Here is a 21,475-nt window from a genome sequence, read left to right on the forward strand (position 1 = left end):
TTACTCCAGCAGTGCCCACTGCTGATTCCATGGGAGATTTAAGAGAATCATCTCTCAGTAATAAAATGATGTTATCAGACATTTATGGCTTGGGGGGGAAAATGCAACCGTTTGTTGTTTCGATATTATCTCTGACTACACTCGCTTTTAATCTGCCTTTTCTATATTTAGTATCCAGTCATTTTAAAATTAAAAAACCAAAAACTAAAAACCAAGGTCTGCACCGTGACAATAAACCAAATCTCGTTAGTACAAATCCTGGAGTTTATCATTTAGCATTTAAAGGAAATATATCGTGGTGAAGGGATAATCTGAAATTTGGAAATTTGGAAGGCCACTTTAAGAGCTGAGATGAGGTGGGAAGGTTGAATATATCAGCATTCACCATTCTTCAAACTCAATTTAAACCTTTCAAAGAAAAAGGAGATGGGAGGGGACATGGGTCAAATCCCAGGTTTTTTCTTCGTTTTTTGTGTGTGTGTGTGTGTGTGTTTTTTTGTTTGTTTGTTTGTTTTGTTGTCGTTTTGTTTTTCAGGGTTTTTTTTGTTTTTTGTTTTTGTTTTAATGTAAAATTTGAGCCAAAATATCCCACTGAAAAGACTTTCCTTCCCGGCTTCCGCGGATATCAACCTTACAAAAGTAATTTTTGGAGCACGCTACCAATTATACTCTTCTAAAACTTTTACGGAAGCTTCTAGTTTTTAGTAAGTACACAATTATTTTTCTTTTTCTCTCCAAGGACTCAAATAGCTGAAGCGAGGATGGGTCCCCCCTCTGATTTCGTCCACGATCCAGCCAATCTGAGCCCGGATGCTAATTAGTTGCGCTCCCCTGATGAACACGCCTTTGTCGCTTGCAGGGCCGGACTACAAAGCCCAGAATGCCTCGCCCCTCCCTGATCAATGAGGGCTTATTTAAATGATCTCTGAGGTCTTGGACCCAGGCCAATCAGCTGTCAGGGCTCATGATAAATCGCAATGCATTATTGATAATAATAATTACTGGGACATGCGCGTTCTGGCCGAAGGGGGGTAAATTTCCCAACTCCAGGAATTTGTGGTGGAGTGGGCAAATAACCGCGGCTCTCCAAGGCTCCCCGATGCTCGCACCATGTCGAGGCGCAAGCAGGCGAAACCCCAACACATCAACTCGGAGGAGGACCAGGGCGAGCAGCAGCCGCAGCAGCCCGCCGCGGAGTTTGCAGATGCGGCCCCAGCGGCTCCGGTGGCCGGGGAGCCGGGTGAGTGGGGCTGGGGGCGCACGCCGGCGCGGGCAGTTTCCCCGACGCTCGCGGGACCCTCGAAGGCGCGGGCTTTGGGGGAGCCGGAGGCTCCTAGCGCAGATTCTGGAGCCAAGATCTGAGGACTCAGTTCCAGGGAGGAGCGGCAGCACCATTCCCCACCCCCGCCCTTGTTAATTTTACGCTTTTATCGCTTCCCCCCTCTTGTGTAAGTTTCACCCCCAGGTCTCTCTATTCTTATTGTAAAACTGACCCCCAGCCTCTCCTCCGTCCTTCTCATTCCTGGAAGGTTCGCTTCTCCTTGTCCTCTGCCCCTCTCTTAATTGGTTCCACTCCCCTCACTGGTAACCTCCCCCCCCCCACTTGTAACCGAGGCTCCCCTCCTCCCTCCCTGGCGCCGCTTTTAAAAGAAAGACCCCGGGGGTCCCCACTCTTTCCTTCACCCATTGGGGGCTTTTCCAGGAAGCTGGGGAAGGGGCGCACCCTTGGAAGACCCCTGGGGGAGGGCGATCTGTTGCACGCGCCCCTCCCGGGACAAGAGGGGGGAGGGGGCGCGACCTCTCCCCACCCGCTGGAGCTGGGGTGCGGGCCACCCGCGCTGCGGAGGGCATTGGAGGGCCCGAGGAGGTAGAGGAGAAGGGCACAGTATTTCCCTTTAAAATTTTTTTTTTTTTTTTTGGTTTTCCTCTTTTCTCCCGGGGCTACGCCGCCTGCCGATCTTCGCTCTAACCTTTCGGGGCCTGACCTCCAGCCATCTTTGATTTCCGACTTCCTAAAAATAACCGCGGCCCGCGGGAGGGGTGCGAGCCCCAGGGGCGGGGGTCGCGGGCGCACGGGCAGCCCCGCTGGGGTGCACGGGTCTGGCGTTTTGCGTTGCTTTTCTAGGGCACCCGGCTTTCCAAAAGCGCGCGGCGGGGCCAGAGGGGAGAGGTCGGGCCAGGGCTGGGCGGTCGCGGCCAGGGCGAGCTCCCGGGGCTGACCCGGCCCACGCTTCCGAGCCGCGCGCCCCGGGGTCGGGAGGAGTTCGGGACCCCTAGACTGGTCGGGAGCAGCCGAGCAAACTCCTCTCTTCCTAGTCATTTCACCCAAGGGGCTTTAGGAGCGAGTCGATTTCCCACTATCTCCCCTCCGTCCCGGCCCGCCAAATTGTCGCCTGATAAGTTTTTAGCGTACGCGTGGGGGGAGGGGGCGTTTTAACCTCCTCTTGGGCCTTGTTGATGACTTCCCTCGCCGCCTGCTTTCTAATTTCCCAACCGGTGATGAGGTGTGCGCGGCAACCCCAGGCAATCCGAGCCACAACTCCTTTGGGGAGACGGTCGCTACTTTTTTGCTACCGTACCCTTTATTTCGCGGAGGGAATGTAGCAAATTTCCTTAATTTTAAATAAGATAATGTATCATCCTTATTTCCTTCCAAATAACATTTTCTTCACGGCAAATTAAAGAGATCGGCCTGACCGAGGGGGCGGCTGTGCGTTTTGGGGCGTCCGATGGTCGGGGCAGCGCGCACCCGAGGTCGGAGGAGTGGACTCTCTTTGTGCCTTGGGAGGGGGTGGGGGGAGAATGGAGAGGCTTCGCTGCCTGGCCCACCTGGAACAAAAGGGTTAACCCTCCGCCCGCCTGCTTCCTCCCGAGAGGAGGGGCGAGCTCCTGGCTCTGACCCCTCCCCTGGTCCTGCTCTGACCTCCCCTTCCCCCTACCCCCTACATTTTGGGTGAGCGCACTTAAGTGGGGCTTTTGGTTGTGGTTGGCACTTAAGGGTAGCTTGTTACGGGGGTTGCTTCTTAACGCAGGCTGGAGTTTGCAGTCAGTTAGCCGGAGCTGGTTGGGATCTCGGCGGGGCAGTGCGCTCCCTCCGCGATTTGGGAGGGGGAGTTGCTATTGATCGCTTGGCTTGGGAGTGGATGGCTGAGTTACGCGCGGGCGCCCCCTGGAGACCCAGCCTGGAACCTCGCCCTTGCTGAGAGGCGGGTCCCCATGCAGGTACCGGCTCACACCTGATGGATGAGAATGGGACGGGCTGGGGCAGGGGGTCGGAGAGCTCTGGCTAGGGAAGGGAGCGCCTGGGGACTTAAATCTGTTGCTTGAGCTATCCCTGACTCTGCCAGGTATTCTTTGCTAAATCTTTGGAGTTCTTGGAAAGAATTCTTCCGGTCCTAGAATGTGTTTGCAGAACCCCCAGTTGCCACCATGGGACAGAAGGTAGTTTTCCCAAACAAGCAGTGAATGCATTTTGCATTTGAGCAGCCTGTGTGTGTGTGTGTGTGTGTGTGTGTGTGTGTGTGTGATTTAAAAAATCCAGTTTAGCCTGGTCTTAAAATTTTTGCAAAGCCAATTAGAGACCCACTTGTAAAGAATGCACGTTTTGAGAGAGGAAAATGAAGTCCAGCGATCAATTAGCAGATCAGAAAAATCTGCAGGTGGTCAGGAGACTCATGCTTCGCAGAGGAAAATTAGCATTTTCTCAAAAGAGTTCAAATGCCTTTTGTGCCAAACTGGATTACAACCGTCAATGATTAAGATTCCCAAATTTCAAATAAACTGCCTAGCCCCAGTTTCTAAACTGCAATGACCTACACTGGCAGTAAGGATTCTGAGAATAGGGCACTTGGGAGCTCTTGTTTTAATTGAGGGAGAGGAAAGTCGTGATAGTAGCATTAGTTAATGTTGCAGGCTGACTTTCTGTTTCCGAGTTTCTGAAAGAGGGGCTGCAACTTGCCCACAGCCCCTTTTGTTCCATTAAAAAGAAATTGCACAAGTCAATGATAGTTGCTTATTCAAGCCTCTGCTGCCTTCCTCAAGGTGGTGGGTGGGGGAGCCATCTTGGGAGGCCGGGATAGAGTTATTGCTTCCTCTTTTTAAATGAAGTTAAGTCTTTTGTAAGGTTTTAGAGTGAGATGTGCATTCCAGTCTGATTGTGTGACTTTCAGCTGTGTAACCTTGAGAACTCTATTTTTGAGCTTTTGGGTTCTCCTTCTACTTTGTGGAGATGAAGGGTCCTGTTTAGATCGTTTGAAGGCTCACTGTGTTGGAAATGTGATCAGTAATTAATTTTGCTCAAAATAACAATGTTTTGGTTTTGATTGTGTCAAGATGGTGCTGAACTGCCAAGTGAAGTAATTCTGCAGTTTTATCTGCCGCCTGCTCTGTGCTGGGGACCTCGGGTACATAATCCATAATTCTCATTTTAGAGTAAACTTCAGCTCCTGGTTGCGGTGACTTGCCCAGGGTTGCCTTGTCCGGTTTGATTTGAGCCTGGCTCTAAATCCAAGACCCTGTGGTGTTTATCAAGGTTTTAGAGGAATTGGTTATGGAATGGGATGTTCTATCAGTTGCTTTGATGAGGGACCCAGGGGTGCTGAGTGTGGTTGGTTTTGAGTTTGATCTCTCCTTCCTTTTAATTTTTGAGAGGTGCCTTTGCGAGCTTTAGATGAAGAGGTCCCGGGGAATAAGTAGGAAATAAAAGCAAAGAATTGGTGTTTGGTGATTTGGGCTTTGCTGCCCTGGGAAAAATGATGGGAAGAGGTTTAAGAAGTTCCCTCTTCATCATTCTTAACCTGTTGTGCTTTCAGTTACTTGAAAAAGCATCTAACTCTTTTAAAAAGCCTCTAAGTCCAGACGAGAACCGCATCTTCCCTAATCACCCCCATCCATTTCTTTCCCAAATTTTGAGTCTGTGCCAGTCTTTGTTCTAGGGAACTCTGGCGAAGGAGGCCGCAAAAGCTGCCGCCTACGTGGAGTTTACAAATGGCTTATAAGATGAGCTCCAGTTGAGGCAAAATGGGACATATCTCTAGAGCGTAAATAGCAGCGCTCACACACCTTGGCGCAAAGAAACTTTGGTTCTTTTCCTTGAATTTGATCCAAGCCTAATTGGAACAACTTTTTTGATACCTTAATTAAGGAGGAACTTAAGACAGCTCAAATTTGCCACCTACAAGTTGCTGAATGCAAATTTAAAACCTTCGAACTGGTTCAGGACGGAAGGGCATCTCAATTTCCTTTTGTTTTTTGGTGGGCAATTATCCTGGGGTGGGGGTAGGGTAGAAGATACTATGTCCTTTAGGTAATCTACTCATTGTAGTTCTTTTAATATAGGAATGGAAAAAAAGAAGATAAGCTTGAGGCATAACGCTTTTCTCGAGATATACAGGTTTGTTTTTTAAGCATTTCCACCACCTCTAGAATTTGATTGGCCTCTAGCCCAGGAGCCTTTCTTCCTATACAATAGTAAGAGTATTTTCTATCCATTTGGCAGTGATTGAATCTAAGACCCCTGCTGGGTTTACTGCATTCTTCCAACTTATTGGATAACTAGATGCTGAGAGATAACATTCCTAAAATTCGGAGTGGGGGTGGGGTGCAAGGATGGGCGATCTAGTTGCTGTGTAATCCCTCTGAACTTTGCTTTTTCCTTTGGGGAAGGGTTAACTTAAGCCTACCGGGCAATTGTTCATAACAGAGTCCTCTTACTCTTTGGCAAATACGCTTTCAGTGTTTGCCAGGGGTGATCTGGATGTAGAAGTACTTTTTACTGCACCAGCAAACAGAGCTCCTGCTGTTTTAAGACTCGAGTGGGATGTTGCCGGTATTGCGGTATTGCTTCGAGGCTACAGAAGAGGCTACAGAAGAGGCGAGTCTGTGTATACAGTGAGGGCAAGCTGGTATTCAGGTTGTAAATCACTCTTGGGAACTGCTGGATCCTTCTGGGGCAGGGAGCTTAACCTTTTTTGTGCCACAGTCCCCCTCCACAGCATGGATTCAAACGCATAAAAATAAAATACACAGTGACACCAAGGAAATAAATTGCACTGGGATACAGTTCGCCAAAAAAATAAAAATAAACCTTTGTGATGTGGTAACGTGCTTCTTTATGAACCCAATAAATAAGATCTTAGCAGTTAGGTAACCAGAATTTCCAGTAATACAACTGCATTAAGAGCATATGAAAATACCTGTTTTCTGTCGATTATGTAGACACAGGTTCTGTGGATACCACTGGAGCGTGTCCCCCCCCCCATTTATAATGGCAAGAAACGTTAACTTTGAAGTCAGCTTCGTAACAAAAATAAGGTTGCCATTTTTTTCCTATCTTGTGCATAGACCCTGCTTTAAAGAATACCTGCTTTAGAACCTGCATTTTCAGTGAGGAGATGTTATCCTTAAGACCGATGAAAATTGTTTTTTGGGGGGGGGGTAGGGGAGCAAAAACATTTATTGATGTTGCAGTGGTTTGTGACCTTAGACCATAGTATATAAATAGATACACAATATATTTGTGATATTAGCATTTGGAGGGGTGATTAGGAAAAAATGCTTTAAAAGCCTTCATAGATAAAATGAAAAAAGAAAAAATTGAGAAACCGCTTTAGAAGAAGCAGTTATAAATTAGAACACTAACTTGAGTGTCCTTCTTGAATGAATAGTACTTAACACACTCCCAGCTCTTGTGTTTTCCAGCCAGCAGTGTGGCACCTTGAGTCAGCTATCTCCATGCTTCAGTCTCCACATTTGCAAATTGGGAACCAAGGCGCTTACTTATGTGGCTACAAAGATAAGCGTGTTAAGGTGTAAGAGTCTGAAGCGTGTGCTTTGTTGCCGTTTGTGGAGGGTGGTAGGTAGTCGTTTTGCCTTGGCCCTTCCTTACAAAGCAGAATGAGCCTTTGTACATAGACTCTTTAATAGATTTCCTGAAGTAAAATGGCTGAGACGAGATGTGTAACATGCTAATTAAAAAGAAACCAAAGTATGAAAGTGTATACACTTTGCAAGCTCCTCTTCCACCCCAGGCCTGTGCACCAAAAAGCAGAGACCAGCCACAGGGTCTCTTATTTCCAAAGTTTCCCATGTACATATTTAAATCTTTATCCCCAAGCACAAATGGAAACATTATATATACATCCTGTTCTCTACATTTTTTTCCTCCTCTTGGAATAAATCTAGGGCGGCTGTCCTATAGAGCAAGCCCGAAAGATGTACTTTATTTTCGTAGGCTACAAAGAAGTCATCTTTTTTCTGTACCCTGATTTATTTAATCAGAACTGCATTGATGGATCAGAGGACATCCGTTTTTGTTTAGACTGTTGGTTAACACGAGCCCTGTATTCCTGGTATCACAAAGTAAATTCCTCGTGAGGAAATTGCTAGGCGGAAGGAGAATGACACAAAAAGATGATGGTGGTGGGTTGTGCTCTGCAGAAATTATATCCCCCATCCAAGTACTAACCAGGCCGGACCCCGCTCAGCTTCCGAGACTGGGTGTCTTCAGGCTGGTATGGTCATAGTCTGAAGTTGTATCTGTTTCTATGTTCCTACCCATAGCCTGGATTTCTTTCTCTCCGGAGAGAAACTTTTTTAAAAAGTTCCACTCTAAAGTTCTCGACACATAATTACCAGAGTTGCTTTTCCGGAAAGACTGTGTTACTTAACTGCCCCCCCCCCCCCCCCCCCCCCCCCCGCGCGCCAAGCACCATTACAAATCTTGGGAAAGGTAGCAAATGGATACTAGCTTAAGGATTCTGGGAGTTAACGAATATTTTAAACTAGGTTCTTTGAAAGATGATCGTTTTGGAGGAGGAGTGGGGCTGGAAGGAAGAAGGTACCTACCTGCTGACTCCATGTCAGCCTCAGAGGTGTCCTGACTTACCCCTCCACCCCACCCCTCAAGCTTTCCTGTCCCTCTGGGGTTTCTGTGGGTGGAAAGAGAGTTGCATTTGCAACAAAAGAAACGTAGTCTGATAGGAAGCGGCTGAAGGAAGAGTTCAAATGGAGGGTCTGGGTCCTGCATGCCTGGGTTTTGGGGTTTGTTTGTTTGTTTGTTTTTTAGGGCTGCAACCTGCGCCATATGGAGGTTCCCAGGCTAGGGGTCTAATCGGAGCTGTTGCTGCCAGCCTACACCACAGCCACGCCGGATCTGGATCCGAGCCGCATCTGAGACCTGCACCACAGCTCATGGCAATGCCAGATCGTCAACCCACTGAGAAAGGGCAGGGACTGAACCCGCAACCCCATGGTTCCTAGTCAGATTGTTTCCACTGCGCCACAACGGGAACCCCCTGCCTGGGTTTTAACATTGGCGCTGCACTTGACCAGATGCACAAACTCGAGAATGTCCTCTGTGCCTCGATGTCCCCTTCTGTTAAGTGTAGTAGGCTCTACCTCATCGAGTTGTTAGTAGCATAATTACTCAGAAGTTATCTATGACTAGAATTTTCATTGTCTTGCCTCGGGCAAGTCACATTACCTGGAGTCTGTTTTTCTCCTCTGTAAGGGGGCTGATGTTTAATGAGATTGCACCAGGGTAGTGTGGCGCTTGGGGCACCTGGAGGCTCTAGTCTGGACTGCAGGAGGCTATCAGGCTGCTCATCTTTTCATCATCAGGCTTTTAGCCCCTGCTTTGCACACAGTAGGAGGTGAGACGGATTGTTAAGAGAGGCTTTAAGTGACTTTTTTTGTTTTCAGCAGCCCAAGTTGTCGGGCTGACCATGGATAAGCCATGGAAATAGAAAAGATGGAGAAACTGACCACTGAAGCACAGTAAATTCATCACATAACTTAACACAGGTTCATGTTTGTATACATTTAATAGAAACCTTGAGGAGTTCCCGTCGAGGCGCAGTGGAAATGAATCTGACTAGGAACCATGAGGTTGCGGATTCGATCCCTGGCTTCTCTCAGCTTCTCTCAGGATCCGGCGTTACCATGAACTGTGGTGTAGGTCACAGACATGGCTCGGATCTGGTGTTGCTGTGGCTGTGGTGTAGGCCAGCAGCTGTAGCTCTGATTGGACCTCCAGCCTGGGAACCTCCATATACTGTGGGTGCGGCCCTAAGAAGACCAAAAAAAAGGGGAGTTCCCGTTGTGGTGCAGTGGTTAACGAATCCGAATAGCAACCATGAGGTTGCGGGTTCGATCCCTGCCCTTGCTCAGTGGGTTAACGATCCGGCGTTGCCGTGAGCTGTGGTGTAGGTCGCAGACGCGGCTCGGATCCCGCGTTGCTGTGGCTCTGGCGTAGACTGGCGGCTACAGCTCCGATTCGACCCCTAGCCCGGGAACCTCCATATGCTGCGGGAGCGGCCCAAGAAATGGCAAAAAGACAAAAAAATAAATAAAAAAAGAAATCTTGAGAGGTAAGCCCACCATATCAAACCTGTTATACTAACTTGATCCTGACCTGTTTTCTTTTCCCTGACCCACCCCTACCCCACGCACCTTGCAAAATTTACAGTTATTACCTAATTTGAAATTAAAAACATTGTCAGCTTAATAAGACCATTTAAAGGAACCCATGTTTTGAAAATCTAGTTGAAAACTAGATCTATCTCAACAGAAACACACTTTTGTTTCAAGACCAACCTTTCTCCCAAAACTTTTGACTGACTCCTCAGTCAAAAAGCCCCATGTGTTGGGAAATACAATCTCAAGAATTTGAGATGCAAAATGGGTTTGTTTGCTTTAAAAAGTGCTCATTTTTACTTTTTTTAAAAACTTCAAAATTTTAAAAATACTTATTTTTTCTTTTTTTGGCCACCGTGTGGCATATGGAGCTACTGGACCAGGGATCAGATCCAAAGCCACAGTTGTGATCTAAGCCGCAACTGCAGCAATGCCGAATCCTTGACCCACTGTGCCAGGCCAGCAATCCAACTCACATCCCAGTGCTCCAAAGATGCCACCGATCCTATTGTACCACAGAGCCACAGTGGGAACTCCTACCTTTTTTTTTTTAAATGGCTTCACCGAAGCATATGGAGGTTCCTGGGTGGAGTATCAAACCAGCACTTCCACAGTGACCCAGGCTGCTGCAGTTGGATTATTAACCCACAGCGCCACAGCAGGAACTCCTAAAAAGTGTTAATTTTATTTTAAAAATAAATGGATCCTTCCTGGTATCTTCCTTGCGTATTCGTAACTTCAAATGGGTTTTTGCTTTCCACAAAAATGGCCACATGCTACATAATTTTTATAACTTCCACTTAATTTTTGTCTCCATGTCAGGACATATGGAAATTCTGCATAGTTTGTGCAGTGCTGGTAAACCAAAATTTACCTTTTTTTGTGGCTGTGAACATTTCTGTGGAAATACCCTTCTTTATGGATTTTTGTCTGCCTGTGCAAATGCCCATGGTTTAGATCTGCACACCTGAAGTTGCTGGGTCTGAAGTGTGCTGTATGACTTTTAGTGGTAGGGTGTGCAGGAACTTTTAGGGGAGTTCTCATCGTGGTGCAGTGGAAACGAATCCAGCTAGGAACCATGAGGTTGCAGGTTTCCATTCCTGACCTCTTTCGTTGGGTTAAGGATCTGGCATCGTGAGCTGTGCTGTAGGTCGCAGATGCGACTCAGATCCCACATTACTGTGGCTGTGGTGCAGGCTGGCAGCTGTAGCTCTGATTCGACTCCTAGCCTGGGAACCTCCATTGGCCTCAGATGCAGCCCTAAAAAGAAAAAAATATATATGTATATATATGATAGCCAGGAAATGAGAACAATAAAGGAGCTTAGAGATTCTCCACTTACCAGGACCCAGGCATCTGGCTAAAGCACAGTCCCAAGGTAGGCATTTTAATGTGCAGGCTGACAGACTCAGACTTCGAAAACAAACTTATGGTCACCAAAGGGGACAGATTGAGGGGTGGGATGGACTGGGGGTTGGAGATTGGCGTATGTGGTATAGGGAATGACTGGCCAACACAGTATAGCACAGAGAACTCTACCCAATATTCTGTGATAATCTTGGTGGGAGAAGAATCTGAAACAGAATGGATGTGTGGATGTGTTAACTGAATCGCTTTATTATACAGCGGGAATTATCACAACATTGTAGACAACTATATTTCCATAAAACTTAAAGAAAAAAAACCCAACTCATAAAAATGTGCAAACTAGCACTCACTGTGAAGGGAGTGGGGCCCAATTACAAAAGATGTCCAAGGACCAATCCTTTTTAGGATGCAGCTGCTCAAAATAAGGCTTGTTGGATTTTGTGTTAGTCGTGGAAGTTGCCATTGGAGAGCCAGAAATAAAATCCACCATTCCCGTCCCTTCCTCCTTTCTTCAGCTTCTTTCTTTGTTGAACGGCTTATTAACCCTTTAATGACCTGTTAAGGCATTTCTATAGGTTTTTCGTAATCAGGAAACTTAAGTATTTTTCTTGGACGTGCAATCTTTTTTTTTTTTTTTTGTCTTTTTGCCTTTTCTTGAACCGCTCCTGCGGCATATGGAGGTTCCCGGGCTAGGGGTCGAATCGGAGCTGTAGCCACCAGCCTATGCCAGAGCCACAGCAACTGGGGATCTGAGCTGTGTCTGTGACCTACACCACAGCTCATGGCCACGCCAGATCCTCAACCTACTGAGCAAGGGCAGGGATCGAACTCGCAACCTCATGGCTCCTAGTCGGATTTGTCAACCACTGAGCCATGATGGGAACTCCCCAGTTTTTTCTTATGTGAGAATATTGCTCAGCACATCAGCTTGGTCTCCCTGTCTGCATTCACCTTGTGTGTGGTACCTCCATCGTCCCTCCTCATAATCGCGTTGTTTAAACGAGTGATTTACTGCAGATTTGTTATGGGCCCAGGGTGGATTTGAGCAGCTCAGGAGCGAGTGGGTTTCCAGTGTCATGTCTGTGGATGGCATGCAGTCCAGCGCTGAGTGGGGGTGGGGCAGAGCGCCAAGGGATTGTTTTAATAAATTGCCTGAGTGTCCCTGGGGCAGCCTTAACAAGTTGGCGCAAACTGGATGGCTTAAGACAAATGTATTCTCGCCGTTCTGGAGGCTGGACGGGGCTGGAATGGAGGTGTGGGCAGGGTTGATTCCTTCTGAAGGCTGTGAGGGTGTGTCTGTACCAGGCCTCCTCCTTCCCTTCTATTGGTGTCCAGCCATCCTTGGCTTATAGCCGGTAACTCTGGCCTCATCTTCACACAACCTCCATCTCTCACCTACCTTTCTTCTCTCTTTAAGGACACCAGGAATTGGGCTTGAGACCCACCCTAATGACATTTGCAGAGGACCCCCCCCCTCCTTCCAAAGGTCACATGCTTGGGTGGGCTGGGGTTAGGATTTGACATGGGGGGGGCGGTGGTTGGGATTGGCCTCTCTACCCGAGTGCTTGGATCGTTGACTCTTGGAATGCCTCGTCCCCTTACACAGCCTTCTGCTTGTTGGGACACAGGTCATGAAGGTGTCTGTATTGTGAGTTGTGGTTTTTGCCAAAAAATTGCCCCACATACATCATTTTCTGGATCGAGGTTCTTAGCTGTCTCTCTCCTGTCACAGGTGCATCAATGAACCGCCCGGGGACTGGTGACGAGGTGAGCGCGGACGGAGCGGGGATAAAGAGGCCTCGGCGAGAGGAGACCCACATCTGTGAGAAATGCTGTGCCGAGTTCTTCAGTTTCTCCGAGTTCTTAGACCATAAGAAGAATTGCACTAAGACTCCCCCTGTCCTCATCATGAATGACAGCGAGGGGCCGGTGCCTTCGGAAGACTTCCCCGGGGCTGTGCTGAGCCAGCAGCCACACAGCCCAAGCAGGAAGGACACTCACAGCGAGGAGGGGGGCGGCTCCGGGGACACGAAGGAGAAGCCGGGGACCGAGTCCGTTGTGTACTTGAAGACGGAGGCTGCCCTGCCGCCCACACCCCAGGACATAAGCTATTTACCCAAAGGCAAAGTGGCCAACACCAATGTCACGCTTCAAGCACTACGGGGCACCAAGGTGGCTGTGAACCAGCGGAGTGCGGACGCGCCGCCGGCCCCCCTGCCGGGCGCCAACAGCATCCCCTGGGTCCTGGAGCAGATCCTGTGCCTGCAGCAGCAGCAGCTCCAGCAGATCCAGCTCACCGAGCAGATCCGCGTCCAGGTGAACATGTGGGCCTCGCACGCCCTCCACTCGGGCGTGGCCGGCGCCGATGCCCTCAAGACGCTGGGCAGCCACGTGTCCCAGCAGGTGTCGGCCGCCGTGGCTCTGCTCAGCCAGAAAGCGGGAAGCCCGGGTCTGTCTCTGGACACCTTGAAACCAGCCAAGCTACCTCACACCAACATCCCTCCCGCCGCCAGCTCCGTGTCCCCAGGGCTGACGCCCTTCGCCCTGAAGCCGGATGGGACCCGGGTGCTCCCCGGTGTGCTATCGCGCCTCCCGGGTGCATTGCTACCTCAGGCCCCGGGCTCTGTGCTCTTCCAGAGCCCCTTCTCTGCGGGGGCGTTAGACCCGTCCAGGAAAGGCAAAGGGAAGCCCCCGAGTGTGTCCCCGGTGGATGGCAAACCCAAGGACGAGGCCCTCTACAAGCACAAGTGTAAGTACTGTAGCAAGGTTTTTGGGACTGATAGCTCCTTGCAGATCCACCTCCGCTCCCATACCGGAGAGAGACCCTTTGTGTGCTCTGTCTGCGGCCACCGGTTCACCACCAAGGGCAACCTCAAGGTGCACTTTCATCGACACCCCCAGGTGAAGGCGAACCCCCAGCTTTTTGCTGACTTCCACGACAAGATGACGGCAGGCAACGGCATTCCCTGTGCACTCTCTGGCCCTGTCCCCGTAGATGAACCCGGTCTCTCTTTAGACAGCAAACCTGTCCTTGCGACGGGGACCCCCCATGTAGGGCTACCTCAGAATCTCTCTTCGGGGACTCACCCCAAGGACCTCAAGCAAAACTCGCAGCCCGGGCCTTCTCCAGAAAATGAGGAGGGACCCATCCTGCCCGGAGGGGGGCCGAACCATAATTCCCCCAGGGTTGGTGGCTTCCAAGGGAGTGGGGCACCCGAGCCGGGGTCCGAGACCCTGAAACTGCAGCAGCTGGTGGAGAACATCGACAAGGCTACCACCGACCCCAACGAATGTCTCATTTGCCACCGCGTCTTGAGCTGCCAAAGCTCCCTCAAGATGCATTACCGCACCCACACCGGGGAGAGGCCGTTCCAGTGTAAGATCTGTGGTCGCGCCTTCTCCACCAAAGGCAACCTGAAGACGCACCTAGGGGTCCACCGGACCAACACGTCCATAAAGACACAGCATTCGTGCCCCATCTGCCAGAAGAAGTTTACCAACGCCGTCCTGTTGCAGCAGCATATCCGGATGCACATGGGCGGCCAGATTCCCAACACGCCTCTGCCCGAGAATCCCTGTGACTTTGCGGGTCCTGAGCCGATGGTGGTCAGTGAAAACGGCAGTACCGGCGCCGTCTGTCTGGATGACATGGAAAGCATCGACGTGGATGACGTCTGCGCCCAGGAGGCCCCCAGCAGCTCCTCCAAGGTCGCCGTGCCTCTTCCCGGCGTCCACTCGGCGTCCCCCACTCTGGGGTTGACCATGATGGCTTCCCTAGATGCCCCGGGAAAGGGGGGACTCACTGCCCTTGTCCTGCAGCGACAGAGCAGCCGAGAAAACGGCTCAGTGGAGAGCGATGGCTTGACCAATGACTCTTCATCCTCAGTGATGGGAGACCAGGAGTACCAGAGCCGAAGTCCAGATGTCCTGGAGGCCACCTCCTTCCAGGCAGTCTCTCCGGCCAATAGCCAAGCCGAGAGCATCAAGTCCAAGTCTCCCGATGTTGGCAGCAAAGCGGACAGCTCCGAGCACAGCCGCACTGAGATGGAAGGTGATAGAGCTTTGGATTTAACTTGGGTCCATTCTGGGCACAAGGTCATCCACAGTGAACCTGGGTTGAACTTGACACGTGGAGAGAGTGGTGTATGTGAAATAGCTCTTCCGTAGGGCAGTTGGCCTCTCTGTCTGTACTTGTGGATGGAGGAAGTAATGACGACCTCTGTCCTAGTACTGGCATGCTCTCATTCAGGATGGTTCATGCAGATGGGGTTTGGATAGTGTGCTTATGTTTGGTTGGTTTCTACTTTTTGTGTTGGAGCCATGTGGGGGTATATAGGTAATATTAAGTAAATCCTCCAGGAGAAGAATTCTTGAGAAAATGGGCACTGCTTTTTGGCCATAGTTCCTTGATTCTGAAATCCCACGCCCTAGTGTAAGGTTCACAGATTGATAACTTTTAAGGGAGAGAAGAGAATCGAACCTATTTTAAATAACACGTATAAATTGGAGTTCCCGTCGTGGCGCAGTGGTTAACGAATCCAACTAGGAACCATGAGGTTGCAGGTTTGATCCCTGGCCTTGCTTAGTGGGTTGAGGATCTGGCATTGCTGTGAGCTGTGGTATAGGTCACAGACGCAGCTCGGATCCCGCGTTGCCATGGCTCTGGCATAGGCCGGTGGCTACAGCTCCGATTGGACCCCTAGCCTGGGAACCTCCATATGCCACGGAAAGCAGCCCTAGAAAAGGCAAAAAGACCAAAAAAAAAAAGTATAAATTAAAGGGTGCCTAGGAGTTCCCTGGTGGCTCAGTGGGTTGAGGATCTGGCATTGTCACTGCTGTGGCTCCGGTTGTTGCCATGGCATGGGTTTGATCCCTGGCCTAGAAACTTTTGCAGACCTCAATTGAGGCCAAAAATAAATTTTTGGGATACCTATTGATGGCATTAATGGTAAAATGGGAGGAATAGCAACATTAGAGAATGAGAAGGATGGTGTCAGGGCATACTTTAAAGGTTACTTTACACAGGAATGTGAACTTTGAATTGCTTTGCATGGGTTTGTGTGTTGCCCATATCTTTTCTTTTCTTTTCTTTTCTTTTTTTGCTTTTTAGAGCCACACGTGTGGCATATGGAAGTTCCTGGGCTAGGTGTCGATTGGAGCCGTAGCCGCCGGCTTACACCACAGCCGCAGCCATGCCACATCTGAGACCTATACAGCAGCTCACAGCAATGCCAGATCCTTAACCTACTGAGCGAGGCCAGGGATCGAACCCCTGTCCTCATGTACGAGTCAGGTTTGTTACTGCTGAGCCACAACGGGAGCTCCTCGTCCTTACCTTTTAAAAGCCAAAATCCGTAAAAATTCTCTAAATCTTGGAGTCATTCATCTCTGTGCATGTGACCAAGCAAAACTTCTGAGATAACATTTCCTGAAAGCCATTTTTGCAGGCGCTCAGGCAGCGGGGCACCTGTCGTCGAAGCTCTTTCTTTGGTTTGACAAATGAGTGATTGTGGGATGATAAAGGCTTGCGATTTTTTTTTTTTCCTCCTCTGTGCACATCAGGTCGAAGCATTCCATCGACGTTTATCCGAGCCCAGCCCGCCACCTACGTCAAAGTTGAAGTTCCTGGTGCGTTTGTTGGTCCTGCGACCATGTCCCCAGGTATGACACCGTTGTTAGCGGCCCAACCCCGACGACAGGCCAAGCAGCACGGCTGCACGCGGTGCGGGAAGAACTTCTCATCTGCCAGTGCTCTGCAGATTCATGAGCGCACTCACACTGGGGAGAAGCCTTTTGTGTGTAATGTATGCGGGCGAGCCTTTACCACCAAAGGCAACTTGAAGGTGAGTTTCTTGAGGGTTTCAGCAGGATCGGGGCTCCGTGTCAGGTGGCATCATTCTAAGGGGCCAAGTGGGCTACTTATTACACAGGCTTCTCTGACATCATAGCATCTCTGAAATTGGGATGCTGGTTGCAGTCAGTGCCTGTATATCCACAGCTGAGTCTGAAGCGTAGCTGTCACGTGTTTATCACCTAATATTGCTAAATCCTTAAAGGAGTTGTGCGTGTTTTTGTTTTCCTAGCCTGCTAGCTTGAAATAAATACCATGAGTTTAAATGTGTGTACTGTAGTACCTCTGGAGTTAAAAGAGGAGAGCCTCCGGGGCATCAGCCATTCCTTCAAACTGAACAGCTGGGTCCTTCCAGAGACTGGCCTCTAACTATTGTTACCATAAGTTGGTTCCATCTAGGAAGTTACCTGGGGCCGAGGTGGGGGCTGGGGTGGGAGTCGGGGTGGGGGACTCTGCCATGTAAGTATGGAAAGTGCCCAAAGGACAGAGGACGGGAACGAGGGACCTGGGTTTTCCTCTTGGCCCTGCCTCTAGTTTGTGTAAGGTGTGCTTCTCTGGCCCTCTTTTCTCTGCCTCTCCAGTGAGTAGACTAGTTGAATTCTACAGACTAGTTAGAAAAAAAAATGTTGAAGCTTCATCTTACAGTTGACCTAGAAGACTTTGCATCATTTTAGGAATCAAAAGGACTCATTCGGATTTCCCTTGTGGCTCAGTGGTTTAAGTATCTGTCACTGTCACGCCACAGCCTGGGTCCCTCCGCTCCTATGGTGGGGATTCAATCCCTGGCCTATGGCCTAGAAACTTCAGAAACCAAAAAAATAAAAGTACTGATTAAGGAGCTCCCATGTGGAATTCGAGGGTTAAAGATCCGGTGTTTGTCACCACAGCCTCTTGACTGTTGGCTACTGTAGCAACAGGTTCAATGCTTGCTGCGGATGTGGCAAAAAAAAAAAAAAAAGCCTATTTTAAAAATCTATATCCTTTTAATTTTTTAGTCAAGGTGGCAAGAATGTCAGGGGGGGAGCATGAAGTAACTTAATCTGCAATCCCAACTTGGACCCTAGTACCCACTCCATTCTTCAACTCTTTAAAGATGCTGAAAGGGGAGTTCCCGTCATGGCTCAGTGGTTAATGAACCCAACTAGTATCCATGAGAATGCCAGTTGGATCCCTCGCCTTGCTTAGTGGCTTAAGGACCCAGCATTGCAGTGAGCTGTGGTGTAGGTCGCAGATGAGGCTCAGATCCAGTGTGGCTGTGGCTGTGGCTGTGGTGTAGGCTGGCAGCTATAGCTCCGATTCAACCCATAGCCTGGGAACCTCCATATGCGTGGGTGCGGCCCTAAAAGAAAAAATATGGAGAAGAAAAGGCTGAAGGGATTTGAAAAGTCAAAAGCTAGACCAGGCAAACAATTGCAGTCAAGAGGCCAGGTTGCAGAAGCCGTGGGTTGCAGGATCTCTTTTCCTCATCAGCGCCCTTGCCTCTCCTGCCACCGCAGGTGGAATAATGGTCATTCACCGTGGCCTGCTGCAATCTTCCCAAAGAGGCTTATTTTCCTCTGCAGCATTGATTACTGTCATTGACACACAGGAGTGTCTAGGATGTCAGCTCCATCAGGGCAGGGTCTGTTTTTTTCAAAAAAAATTTTTATTTTTTTTGGCCGCACCCTCGGCATGCAGAAATTCCCGGGCCAAGGATTGAACCCGTTCCGCTGCAGTGACAACACTGGGTCCTTAACCCCTAGGGAACGCTGCAAGATTTATTTTTTTTATCTCAAATTTTTATACAAGTAATTGTCGATTCACACAAAGGGAGCCCTCATCCAGAGCTGCCTTGCACATGTTGCTTGTTTCTCTCCCAGGGCAGAATTTTGCAAAACTCTAGAATAAATAATAACCAGGGTATCGACATTGATGCAACCTACTGGTCTTAGAGATTTGCCCATTTGTCTTTTTTAAATATAAGTTCTTTTAAGACAGCTGTTTAGGAGTTGCCACTGTGGTGCGTGCAGCACCAGGATGCAGGTTGGATCCTTGGCCTGACAGGGATCTGGCATTGCTGCAGCTGCGGCGGAGGTCCAAGCTGTGGCTTGGACCTGATCTTCAGCCTGAGAACTCCATGTGCCCCAGGGCGGCCAGAAAAGCTGTTTATTTTTATTTATTTATTTATTTTTCTCGGGCCACTCCTGTAGCATATGGAGGTTCCCAGGCTAGGGGTCAAATTGGAGCTGTAGCCATGGGCCTACGCCACAGCCACAGCAGTGCAGGATCCGAGCCGCGTCTGTGACCTACACTACAGCTCACAGCAACACCGGATCCTTAACCCACTGAGCAAGGGCAGGGATCGAACCCGCAACCTCATGGTCCCTAGTCGGATTCGTTGACCACTGTGCCACAATGGGAACTCCGGAACTGCTGTTTAGATAGAACCTAAAGGCACACCTGACTTTGGTTTGCCAACACGCAGTCCCGTCTGTTTCGGTGGAAACCTTTCTGTCTGTCTGCCCGTAGGTCCATTACATGACGCATGGGGCCAACAACAGCTCGGCGCGCCGCGGGCGGAAGCTGGCCATCGAGAACACCATTGCTCTGTTAGGGACGGACGGAAAGAGGGTCCCCGAGATGTTCCCCAAGGAAATCCTGGCCCCTTCGGTGAACGTGGACCCTGTGGTGTGGAACCAGTACACCACCCTACTCAACGGTGGTCTGGCCATGAAGACCAATGAAATCTCCGTGATCCAGAGCGGGGGCATTCCCACCCTCCCGGTGTCCCTGGGGGCCAGCTCCGTGGCCGCTAACACCGCGCTCTCCAAGATGGATGGTTCGCAGTCAGCGATCAGCGCCGAGGCGGAGAAGCCCGGCGCCGCCGACGGGGGCGCGGCCAAACACCAGTTTCCTCACTTCCTGGAAGAAAACAAGATTGCGGTCAGCTGAGCTAAAGGAGCACGCGCGCCAGGGAGCGATGCAGGCAGTGACCTCTCTCGATCTGTACCTTTTTTTCAGTTTGGCTTTTTTAAAGCCACCATCCCCCATTTGTTTTCTTATTGATGTGCAAATAATGTTTACAGTTGTGACCACAACCTCAGGCACGTCCTTCAATCCCAGTGTTGCTATGCTGCTTTGCAAAAACACAAACAGCATTCATGCGAAAAACAAATACAGACTAGTTGGTTTTTGTTTTGTTTTGTTTTGTTTTAATTTTGGAAAGAAGCGGGTCTTGCAAAGTAGTTTTGTTACTTGCAACAAACTATACATAAAACCTTTGTATCACCCAGAGCAACTGTTTCCAAAGACTGTCCCCTATTTCAAGTTGGAAGGTGTTGAACCACCATGGAGAAGACAGCTGTTTAGCCTGTTTGGGGGTTGGGGGGTGGGGACTGTGTGTCTGGGGTGACTGTATGCGGGTACATGGACAAGGTCTGTCTTCTCTTTAGGAACCTATTTTGTATTCTCCCAACCCTTCACCCACCCACCCAACTCCCCTCTTTTGTTTTTTTCTCCCTCATTTTTGAATGTACTTTTTTTTTTTTTTTTAAACCAAGGTTGTAGAATTCCAAAAGTTTTTTTCAGCCTTGGCACCTTAAGTAGGATGCCCTCAGGTGGACTGATTTGTGTCCTTGGAGTGTCAGTGCTTGTGTTGCTGCTTATTTAAATACAGTTCAGGTGGAGCCCCAAGCGTGCCAACACCCTCCCTCTGCTTTCCAGATGCTTCCTTCTTCCTAAGCCGGGAGAGGGTGAGCACCTGTGCAGGGAACCTTAGGTGACTTAATTCCGTTCACCAGTGCCTACTCCGTCGAAGAGCTGGGTCTCCATTCTTCAAGAAACAAACTCTTGGAAGGGTGTCCTTCTTATTCTCTACTAATAACTTCTTAGCCTGATTTGTACCCCAGTTTCCTTGATGATGACTTGCTGCCAAGTAATTATGAAGACTTTGTTTTTTCCTGATTATTGCATGAAGGCTACCAAGTTGGAACAGGCAAGTCCTGGATGTGAAAGCTTTAATTTATCTACCTCATTTATTTGTTATTTTTGTAGCGATAGTCTCTATTTTCCTATTGGATGACCGCTGAAGTGATCCAAGGCCCTGTCTTAAACCTAAGAGTTGCTGTATTGGTGGGAGCAGCTGGACGTTCGGGATGTAGATGTCTTTGTGCTTCTCTTTTTCTTAATCCCCTTTTTGTATATGTAATATGAAACCGACGATGAAGCGTCACTCAAAAGGATTTAACAAGGAAGGAGAAAGAAAGACCCACATTTCTGGGCGGAGAAGTTTCTGCCCCTCTTTGTGGAAGAGTGGACTGTGACTATTACCAAAAGTTTGTCTCTCCGTGATTGCACCCGTCTTTAGGATCCAAAAAAAAAAAAAAATACTTTTTTTCCCTTTTTTTGCCAAGTTGTGCCTTTCCTTCTGGAATTGTAAGTGATCACAATAATAGTACCTGTTTACACTGTGAAGTGGATATTGTTACAGAAGACAACACCAGAGGCTTTCTCACTTGTTAAGCTAATAAATAATGCCTTGTTGAATGTATGATCTACGGAGAAACCCCTGTAGTTTTACCTGCTGATGCTGTCCATCTGTCTGGAGAATAAATTTTGGATGGTTCTTTTTTCCCCTACCAGGTGTGTTCGTAAGTTTTTCTGGTAGTTTCTGCTCTAAACCTGAGAATCCTTACTTGGCAATCATTTCCAGCAGCCTTGGGGACCCTCCTCCCCCCCCCCCCCCCGCCCCAGGTCTTGGAATCAAAGCTACATATCTGGTTACCTCTATGCTTGACCCACTCCCCGCACACAGCTGGTGGCTGGTTGCTATCTTCCCTTTTTTTTTTTTTTTTTTGCTTTTTA

The 21,475-nt window shown here is 49.1% G+C and overlaps 1 protein-coding gene across 1 annotated transcript; it reads left to right on the forward strand.

The window, feature by feature from the left end:
* Positions 1 to 959: 959 nt before the first annotated feature.
* Positions 960 to 21,250, forward strand: SALL4 (spalt like transcription factor 4). Its single transcript, XM_047770850.1, has 4 exons — positions 960 to 1,240; positions 12,515 to 14,833; positions 16,345 to 16,625; positions 19,142 to 21,250. Exons 1-4 carry the CDS (start codon positions 1,111 to 1,113, stop codon positions 19,562 to 19,564), a joined length of 3,153 nt encoding a protein of 1,050 aa, XP_047626806.1. The 5' UTR covers positions 960 to 1,110; the 3' UTR covers positions 19,565 to 21,250.
* The last annotated feature ends 225 nt before the right edge of the window (positions 21,251 to 21,475 follow it).

This window comes from Phacochoerus africanus, chromosome 3 (genome assembly GCF_016906955.1).
Source record: "Phacochoerus africanus isolate WHEZ1 chromosome 3, ROS_Pafr_v1, whole genome shotgun sequence".
Taxonomy (NCBI): Eukaryota; Metazoa; Chordata; class Mammalia; order Artiodactyla; family Suidae; genus Phacochoerus; species Phacochoerus africanus.

Coding starts and splice junctions, on each gene's coding strand:
- SALL4 (XM_047770850.1), top strand. CDS start 1,111: ATGTCGAGGCGCAAGCAGGCGAAACCCCAACACATCAACTCGGAGGAG. Junction 1,241..12,514: donor TCCGGTGGCCGGGGAGCCGG/GTGAGTGGGGCT, acceptor CTCCTGTCACAG/GTGCATCAATGAACCGCCCG. Junction 16,626..19,141: donor CCACCAAAGGCAACTTGAAG/GTGAGTTTCTTG, acceptor GTCTGCCCGTAG/GTCCATTACATGACGCATGG.